At 43.4% G+C, this 10,004-nt stretch overlaps 1 protein-coding gene across 1 annotated transcript; it reads left to right on the forward strand.

Moving 5' to 3' along the window:
* The first annotated feature begins 1,413 nt into the window (after window positions 1–1,413).
* On the forward strand, window positions 1,414–9,797 carry LOC138656334 (NADPH oxidase organizer 1-like). Its single transcript, XM_069743681.1, has 8 exons — window positions 1,414–1,554; window positions 1,892–1,972; window positions 2,551–2,626; window positions 3,255–3,435; window positions 4,740–4,930; window positions 5,155–5,268; window positions 5,700–5,817; window positions 8,407–9,797. The coding sequence occupies exons 1-8, from the start codon at window positions 1,483–1,485 to the stop codon at window positions 8,897–8,899; spliced, it is 1,326 nt and encodes a 441-aa protein (XP_069599782.1). The 5' UTR covers window positions 1,414–1,482; the 3' UTR covers window positions 8,900–9,797.
* Window positions 9,798–10,004: the final 207 nt, after the last annotated feature.

A 10,004-nucleotide genomic window follows, 5' to 3' on the forward strand; every position in this document is an offset into this window, starting at 1 on the left:
CAGAAAAAACGCGTTAAATCTGCCATAAATCCGCAGCGGTTTAGCACTGCGGATTTATGAAATCCGCAGCGGAAAAATCCGCAGAGGACCAGAATACGTGTGCACATAACGAAACCCTAGCCCTAGCCCTAACCCTACCCCTAACCCTACCCCTAACCCTACCCCTAACCCTACCCCTAACCCTACCCCTAACCCTAACCCTACCCCTAATCCTAACCCTAACCCTAACCCTAGTTCTTACCCCAACCTTAGTGGAAAAAAAAAAAATATTTTTTTTATTGTCCCTACCTATGGGGGTGACAAAGGGGGGGGGGGGGTCATTTACTTTTTTTTTTATTTTGATCACTGAGATATAACCTATCTCAGTGATCAAAATTCACTCTGGAACGAATCTGCCGGCCGGCAGATTCGGCGGGCGCACTGCACATGCGCCCGCCATTTTGGAAGATGGCGGCGCCCAGGAAAGAAGACGGACGGTCCCCGGGAGGCCAGGTAAGTATAAGGGGGGGAGATCAGGGCACGGGGGGGGGGGGAGATCAGGGCACGGGGGGGGGGGGGGCGTCGGAGCACGGGGGGGTGGATCGGAACACGGAGTGGGGGATCGCTGTGCGGGCGGGTGGATCGGAGCACGGGGTGGGGGAATCGCTGTGCGGGGGGTGGGATCGCTGTGCGGGGGGTGGGATCGGAGTGCGGGGGGGTTTGATTGGAGCACAGGGGGTGTGATTGGAGCACGGGGGGAGCGGGCAGGAGGACGGGGGAGCGGAGCACAGGACCGAGGTGAGCGGAGCACAGATCGGGGGGCTGGGGGGGCGATCGGAGGGGTGGAGTGGGGGCACATTAGTGTGTCCAGCCATGGCCGATGATATTGCAGCATCGGCCATGGCTGGATTGTAATATTTCACCATTTTTTTAGGTGAAATATTACAAATCGCTCTGATTGGCAGGTTCACTTTCAACAGCCAATCAGAGTGATCGTAGCCACGAGGGGGCTGGGCTAAACTACCACTCCCCCTGTCCCTGCAGATCGGGTGAAATGGGAGTTAACCCTTTCACCCGATCTGCAGGGACGCGATCTTTCCATGACGCATATGCTGCGTCATGGGTCGGAATGGCACCGACTTTCATGACGCAGCGTATGCGTCAAAGGTCGGGAAGGGGTATTTGGAATAATTAATTTATATAACTCAGTACTTTTCTTATTGCATAGTGCCGGTGCGCTCTGCTATGCCAGGAATCTATTTGAGCTCTACATACAGTATCTATCAGTCTGATTTCAGCTGTAGACACCTGTGTGGACAGGAAGGACGGAGTACAATTATTTTTTCCCCAGAGAGGACAAGACATGATTTTATGAGTCATCAGTAAAAGTAACCAGACACACCTTCGTGATTGGCCGGAGGGGCAGAACCCAAGCCCGTCCTTCTGGCTATACATGAGCTATGTCTGCCTTGTACAGACTTTAGTTTTAGCATCTACACAAAGATGAAGGAAAGTAGCAGCCGGCATCCCGTCAATGTTGAAGCCATTGGATTAATGCAGCATGGCAATGATAAGGTGAGACCCTATTATACACAGTATTATCGTCCAGCGTGTAAGTAATATACAAAACTAAGAGTCACATTTAATACATTTATTTTATATTTGTAATACATTATTAATAATGCTAGAAAGTTGCTTATATTGCAATTCCTTTTTATATTTAGGTTATTTATATGACTTATTTAACATAACGTAGCCATAGAAATAAATATTTTCTGGTGTCAACAGGAATTTTTTTTCCCGGATTTTTCAGGAATTTTTTGGGGTTATAGAACCGCGAAATATCAGCATGATAAAAAGTTTAATAATAAGTCATTTAGCTCTATTTCTCGCCTGCCTTCTGCTCTTTCAGACATACATGTTTTCAGTTTCATGGTCCGACCACAACAAGGTCCTGATCTACCGAACATTTCAAGAATTTAAGAAATTCCAGGTAAGGTGCATATAAGGATAAGAATTCAAAAACATTTTTTTTTAAGGAAGGAAATTGTAAAAAAAAATAATAATAATGTAGCAATTTTTTAATAATTTGCTGCGTGGTATAAAATGCGTGCAAATTTTATTCTGTAGATCGTTACCAAATGTATTAACTTTTATGAACAATTGAAAAATTTGTTATTCTGAAAGCTGTGTCTTTTATGGTTGCTTTTTTATTGTTTTAATTTAGGAGAAAAAAATTGGTTTTGTTTTTCTTTTTTGATCTTTTTTTTATTATTTTTTTTACCATTTTATGGTATTTTTCTTCAGACTACCTCTTTTTTGATCTTTTTGAACATTTTATTGCGTTTTTTACAAAAATGTTTATTTTTTTTTTTTTTTTTTAAATTTGGTAGTCCACGTAGGGGACTTAATTGTGCAACGGCTTCAGTAAAACACTGCAATCCTTACATATTTCAGTGTATTATGCCTGTCGGCTAAAATTAACGTATTCAAATATGAAAATTCAGTTTAAGATTAGAGGAAAAGGCATACTGCTACTGAATGATAAAGCATGTCGTCTTTTGTACTTAGAGGGATCTTAAGAAAAAATTCCCATTAGAAGCTGGAGCCCTAAATAAGAGAGAAAGAACACTGCCCAAACTGCAAGGTGAGAAGAAAAATGATACATTATTGCATTTATTTTATGATAATATATAAAGAGGTCAATAACATGGAGATCAATAATAAAAGTGTAGCTGCTTGCAGTCACCAACAGAGGGAGCTCATGATAATACAGTCTGCAGTAAGCTCCTGAGCGCCCCCTAGTGGTGACTGCAGGCAGACAAAATATATCATGCAGCTTTATGACAGTGTATGGGATTCGGAGCTTATGTCCGTCTCACCGATTAAGGGCTACCGAGTACAATCAGCATTGCTGTTATACGAGCTTTTACTGAAACAAGGATTGTGTAATTTATGGCTCCTTGACAAATTTAGAGTTGACGAAAATGGCACACAGAAAAAGAGAAAAAATAAGTAAAAATAGTTAAAAAATGCTAATAATCGTTCCTAAAAGAAGTTACAAAAATCCATGTGCATCATATTAGGCTTAACAGGGATTTCCACTTTTGGAAAAATCAGATCAGAAAATAGTAAAAAATTGGAATTTTAAAATTAAAGTGACGGCTAAAAAAAATTTGAAGAACCTGTCATTATCAAATGTCACCACTAGGTGGCAGCATGGTTCTAAAAATGGAATCTCTTTCTAGATTTGATTTTTTTTTTCTTCTTTTCAGATGCTCCTAGGACTGTGACGAAGAGGAACGTCTCCAAGAGGTTCTTAGAAAGACTACGGCTCCTAGAGGCCTATTCACATTCTTTGCTGAAGATGGACGCCAAGATTTCACAGAGCGATATTGTGGTTCAGTTTTTCACGCTACAACACTGCGACCTGAAGCCGTCATTCCCTGAAGACAGGTGAAGATCTGCCCAGACTATATAATGTTCAGATTATGAAGAGTCCTCCATAGCTAACATTATTATAAAGATATGGTGGCCTGGATTGGATTCAACCCCTTAGATGCCGCAATCATTTGTGATCACGGCAGCTAACCGGTTAGACAGAGGGAGGAGCCTCCTTGTTGAAGGAGGAGCCTTCCTGCTGAAGGAGGAGCTTCCCTGCTGAAGAAGGAGCCTTCCTGCTGAAGGAGGAGCTTCCCTGCTGAAGGAGGAGCTTCCCTGTTGAAGAAGGAGCCTTCCTGCTGAAGGAGGAGCTTCCCTGCTGAAGGAGGAGCCTTCCTGCTGAAGGAGGAGCTTCCCTGCTGAAGGAGGAGCCTTCCTGCTGAAAGAGGAGCTTCCCTGCTGAAGGAGGAGCCTTCCTGCTGAAGGAGGAGCTTCCCTGCTGAAGGAGGAGCCTTCCTGCTGAAGGAGGAGCTTCACTGCTGAAGGAGGAGCTTTCCTGCAGAAGGAGGAGCTTCCATGCGGAAGGAGGAGCCTTCCTGCTGAAGGAGGAGCTTCCCTGCTGAAGGAGGAGCCTTCCTGCTGAAGGAGGAGCTTCCCTGCTGAAGGAGGAGCCTTCCTGCTGAAGGAGGAGCTTCCCTGTGGAAGGAGGAGCTTCCCTGCGGAAGAAGGAGCCATCTTGCTGAAGGAGGAGCCATCCTGCTGAAGGAGGAGCCATCCTGCTGAAGGAGGAGCTTCCCTGCTGAAGGAGGAGCCTTCCTGCTGAAGGAGGAGCTTCCCTGCTGAAGGAGGAGCTTCCCTGCTGAAGGAGGAGCCTTCCTGCTGAAGGAGGAGCTTCCCTGCGGAAGGAGGAGCTTCCCTGCGGAAGAAGGAGCCATCTTGCTGAAGGAGGAGCCATCCTGCTGAAGGAGGAGCTTCCCTGCTGAAGGAGGAGCCTTCCCCCTGGAGGAGGAGCTTCCCTGCTGAAGGAGGAGCCTTCCTGCTGAAGGAGGAGCCTTCCCCCTGGAGGAGGAGCCTTCCTGCTGAAGGAGGAGCTTCCCTCCTGAAGGAGGAGCCCCCGCTTTTTATGAAAAAAAAAATACATTGAAAAAATAAATAAATAAAATTCTTTTTTTATCTTTTAAAATCCCCCAAGGTCCATAATAACTGTGTCCCTGAAGGGGAGGGGTGCTGTCAATATGCCATAAGTATGTTAAGTGGGAACACCCCTTTAAGAGGGTAATAAGCCTGAAGATCCATCTCTTTAATAAGCCTCATATCTGCATGTCAGGATCCAGAATCTTGGACTGAGTCTTAGCATTCCATCTTTTTTTTTCTTTCAGCCTCGTCATAATGCCGTCAGAGAAAAAAGAGGAGACTCTGATCGTCTCATCTCACGCCCCCGATATCTCTGCTCCTCTCGTATGCTCCAAATACATGTGTATGGCCGACTATGAGACGGCGGATCTGAGGGACCGGGCATTCAGAGTGAAGCAATATGAATTCCTTGATGTTCTGCTTAAGGAGAACACTGGTACGTGAGCAGCTGCTGTGTTTTGCTGAAATAGCGCCACTTGTGTTAACAGGCGGTGACTGGTATTGTAGCTCAGTTCAAATTCAACAATGTGGGCAGGAGTGGTACTAATGTATTCTGATCTCATACACCCCCTGTATGCCAAATTATTTGTGATTGTGTGTCTCCGCCTAGTGGTGATGGAAGTGAACTGCAAATATGTAAATTATCACTTATAATCGCAGGATGGTGGCTGGTGGAGAACGAAGAGCGACAATTAGCCTGGTTTCCAGCACCTTATTTGCAAGATTACAGAAAAACAGAAGAATTTGACATTGTCAAAGAATGCCAAGAAGAAGGTATGATGAATCTTACGCTCATTTGTTTAGTCCTCAACTCAAATTATCATATTATTGTCAGAAATTCATATTCAAAATGATCTATCCTATTCTGCTGTAGCCAAATGGCACTAATCTTTTCATGCTATCTCAACAGCCACCACTAGGGGGAGCACACTGCATACTGAATTATTATTGAGTTTTATGAATAAACTGTATGCAGTGTGCTCCCTCTGGTGGTGACTGCAGGTATAGTGAATGTTATTTATTAAGTCTGCAGGAGATTTTGTGCTCTGTGTCCTAACACAACAATTCTGACCACTTTAAATATATTTTCAGAGTCAGTTAAGATATTTGAAAAAAATAAATAAAATAAAGCATTTAAGGGTGTATAATAAGAGTGATCTGGGTCCTGACTTTCTCTGACATTGATTTTCTCCATTCTTGAATAGGTATCTTGTGCGTGGTGATAAAAGGCTATCAGGCTCAGAATTTTGATGAACTTTCTGTGGGGATCGGCGTCGTGGTGGAAGTCTTGAGAAAATCAGATTCTGGCTGGTGGCTCATCAGGTGAGGATTTTGGGGCGTTTTAGGGTGTTTAACTTCACTTTTGTTTTGGTTTAATGGTGAAATAGCGATGGAGGAGGATCTGTTACATACTAGATATAGTCACCAGTGGCAGGTGGAAAGGATTAAGGGGTTATCCCATAAGCAACATACATCATCGGATAGGTCATAGATGTCTGATCGATGGACATCCGACCACCGATCGTAAGAGATGTCCCAAAGTCTCACTGTGATTGGAGCAGGACTGAGCACGTGCGACCACTGCTCTATTCATCGCTATAGAAGCGGTGGTCGCACATGCTCAGTAACATCTCATTCATTGAGACCCCCCATTCTCTCAATCAGCCGGAGCCTCAGCAATCACATATTTTTCATATGGATAGATCATAAATATTTTTTATATTCTATACTCCTTAAGAAAGCTACCATTTTTATTTTTTGCACTTTTGTTTTCTTTTATTTTTCCATTCGCATAGTCATATGAACACTTGTTTTTTTTACGGAACAAGCTATAGTTTTAAATGACACCATTCACATTACCATATAAAGATGTGAAAAGTAGGGACAAACAATTACAGGTGTGGTAAAATAAAAAAACAACAACAATTCAGCCATTGTTTTGGGGTTTTGTGTGTGCAGTAAAAATCCTAGGATTCTTCAGGTCAGTACAATTAGATATCATTTTTTTAATATGTTAATAACGTTAGATTTGGTTTGTGTTGCAATTTTTGAGATCCGTAAAAAATAAATATTTTTCTATTGGAGGGCTTGGTTTTTTTTTTACGATGTAAGATGTCATTTCTTTTGGTTTTGGGTTACATATGACATTTTGATCAATTTGTATTTATTTTTTTGTTGCAAGTGCTTTTCAATTCTGCCGCTTCCAAGTATTTTCCTTTACTTTGTTTACTGGAGGGGTTAAATATTTCTATATTTTGATAGGTTGGACTTTTACGGACGTGGTAATTTCCAATGCATTTTTTTAATTTCTTTAATTTTGGAGTAGATTTTGTTTACTTTTTTTTTTTTAAATTCGACTACTTTTTAAATAGTTTTTTTTTCCAGTGAATTTGAACCTGCGATCTTTTTGACCACTTGCAATATATACTTTAATGCTCCAATATTGCAATATATAAGAAGTTCAATGATTTTGAATGAAGCCCAGCCACAAGTTGGACTTCATGGGAGTACAAAGATGTCTTCAGTAGGCCCCGGCTGCCATTGTAACCCATCGTCACCCTGCTATTGAATGGGGGCGTATTGCATTCATGGGCATTTAAATGTGAGATTCTGTATGGTTAAACAGCAGTGATCAGAGCTCGCTCCAATCTTGGCTGTTTGAGACAGTTTCTGGCTGTATAACACAGCTGGCACCTGCTCTGTATCCAGTGAGTTCAGCTCCTTAGCCTCTCCATACACATGCACCAAACCTGTGATGTGGGTATATCAAAGGTCGTTAAGGGGGTAAGAGATAATTGGCTGTGGGAGAACATCTTCCTATATCATAGTCATAGTCAGTTCAGGTCTTTTCACCAGAGCAGCCTATGAGAGTGTCGAAACTGTGAACCCAAACAATACCCTGCCTAACAGATGAGCGTGGTGGTTCGTTTCCTCTACAGTCATAGCGGGAGTGCTGACCTGGCCAGTGGTTCCCTCTACAGTCATAGCGGGAGTGCTGACCTGGCCAGTGGTCCGTTTCCTCTACAGTCATAGCGGGAGTGCTGACCTGGCCAGTGGTTCCCTCTACAGTCATAGCAGGAGTGCTGACCTGGCCAGTGGTTCGTTTCTTCTACAGTCATAGCGGGAGTGCTGACCTGGCCAGTGGTTCGTTTCCTCTACAGTCATAGCGGGAGTGCTGACCTGGCCAGTGGTTCCCTCTACAGTCATAGCAGGAGTGCTGACCTGGCCAGTGGTTCGTTTCTTCTACAGTCATAGTGGGAGTGCTGACCTGGCCAGTGGTTCGTTTCTTCTACAGTCATAGCGGAAGTGCTGACCTGGCCAGTGGTTCGTTTCTTCTACAGTCATAGTGGGAGTGCTGACCTGGCCAGTGGTTTGTTTCCTCTACAGTCATAGTGGGAGTGCTGACCTGGCCAGTGGTTCGTTTCTTCTACAGTCATAGTGGGAGTGCTGACCTGGCCAGTGGTTCGTTTCCTCTACAGTCATAGCGGGAGTGCTGACCTGGCCAGTGGTTCGTTTCCTCTACAGTCATAGCGGGGGTGCTTACCTGGCCAGTTGTTCGTTTCCTCTACAGTCATAGTGGGGCTGCTGACCTGGCCAGTGGTTCATTTCCTCTACAGTCATAGCGGGGCTGCTGACCTGGCCAGTGGTTCGTTTCCTCTACAGTCATAGCGGGAGTGCTGACCTGGCCAGTGGTTCGTTTCCTCTACAGTCATAGCGGGAGTGCTGACCTGGCCAGAAGTAACTCTCCATGTGATTCTATCATCAAAACATGACTAGGAGGAACATCTGTCCCAGTCACTACAATGAAATCAAGCTACAATACCAGACACCACCCATGTAAAGGTGTGGTGCAGTTTAAAGAAGATTTTCTAGACCTATCCAAGTTATAAAATTGTACATTTATGTCCACAGATACAACAAAAGAACCGGCTACATCCCATCCCTTTACCTAAAGCCGTACTCCAACCCGTGTGAAAGGTTCCATCATATCCTCGGCAGAGAGCGCCTTGGTTCCACACCCAATCTGCAGGAAGATAGGTGGTTTGGAGACACGTATTCGTTTCTATCTTTCCGACCATCGATAGACGAGCAGAGACGAAGCGATAGAGGAAGGTTGCAGTCATTGGGGAACACGTCACTGGGGTCTGAAGCCAGATCTGACCTGGACTCGGATCTAGAGAGCGTGTCAGGGAGTAGACGTAGCTCCTCCAATAGTGGCGTCTCTTTCCTGAGCACCTCCGATATCTCACTGTCCACGACCACATCAGTGTATGGCCTGCCCCAAATCCCCACAAGACCCAAACCAGAGGAGATCCTACAGAAGTGCAGCACAGTCACCAAGAATAAAGTGCGGAGGTCACTAGTGAGTATGGGGTCAACAGATGTCAACATGATCCAGCTTTAGGTCATGATGGTGAAGACGTGGATGATAGCAGTCATTTTCATTTGTCATACTGACAGTGTGATCCTAATTATCCATCACTTCAAATTGTGCTGAAAAAGACATAAATATACGTAGCGGTAAGGCTATAGATGTAGTAGAATTTTTTCTACCTAAAATATTAGCTTTTTTTAAGGAGTAAGTATCATTTTAACTTTCTTTTCACAAATCAACAGTGCACATGAAAACGAGAACGCTTGGAATATATCTCATTAGATATATCCGTTTCTTTCTGAAAATTCTGTCTTGAAAATTTGGAGCTCATAAAATTCTATGTAGTAGGGAGGAGCAGAACGTCTGTGTCCACCTCTGGCTCTTCACTCCTCCATAAAATATTAAAAAACATCAACTGCCGTCTCCATTCTCAGTAATGGGAAAGTCTGTCTTCACTGAATACAGATTTTACCCATGAATTGTAAATGCCAGATCAGTCCAGGAGGAGAAATACGCAGATTTCTTTGATAAAATATATTACAAAATTCCTTATTTTAATTTATACTATAGAGTTATAAAATAAAAACTAACATGACAGTTCCACTTAGTAGTGGATAATGTGTAGGAATCATGTATAGGTGCAAATCCTCAGTAAATCCCAGGGATCATTTGTAGATTTCAATCTACTGAGATTGATTAACTTTGCCTTTTGAGGCCGGATTCAAGATCGATTAGTTATGCCTTTGGCAGTGGTTTCCAACCTGTTTTCCAACTTCTGTAAAACTACAACTCTCGGCAAAGCAAGAAAGTCACAGAGGGAAACCTATATATGTAGGAGGCGCAGGTTGTATATTCTCTGCTGTTTTTATTACATTGGCATATGTTCTAGTTTAGTGATTTTTTTCAATAAAGAATGATGAAAATTTTAGGAGTTGGATTTTATTGACTCATCATAGAGAGAACATGGGGCCCCTGTGTATGACCAGTGCGGGGGCCCTTAGCTTTTCAACAGCTAATATGACTAGGGCCGCCTCCATATTGAATTGTGACCACAACCAATAGTAAACGTGAGCTATATATATATATATATATATATATATATATCTTTGCCATTTTGCCACTCTTAAAGGGGCCA

This window comes from Ranitomeya imitator, unplaced genomic scaffold, assembly GCF_032444005.1.
Source record: "Ranitomeya imitator isolate aRanImi1 unplaced genomic scaffold, aRanImi1.pri SCAFFOLD_161, whole genome shotgun sequence".
Taxonomy (NCBI): domain Eukaryota; kingdom Metazoa; phylum Chordata; class Amphibia; order Anura; family Dendrobatidae; genus Ranitomeya; species Ranitomeya imitator.

Excerpts from the sequence above, each read along its gene's own strand:
- LOC138656334 (XM_069743681.1), top strand. The coding sequence starts at position 1,483 with ATGAAGGAAAGTAGCAGCCGGCATCCCGTCAATGTTGAAGCCATTGGA. Across the intron at positions 1,973-2,550 it reads AAGAATTTAAGAAATTCCAG|AGGGATCTTAAGAAAAAATT; the intron begins GTAAGGTGCATA and ends TTTTGTACTTAG. Across the intron at positions 5,269-5,699 it reads CAAAGAATGCCAAGAAGAAG|GTATCTTGTGCGTGGTGATA; the intron begins GTATGATGAATC and ends ATTCTTGAATAG.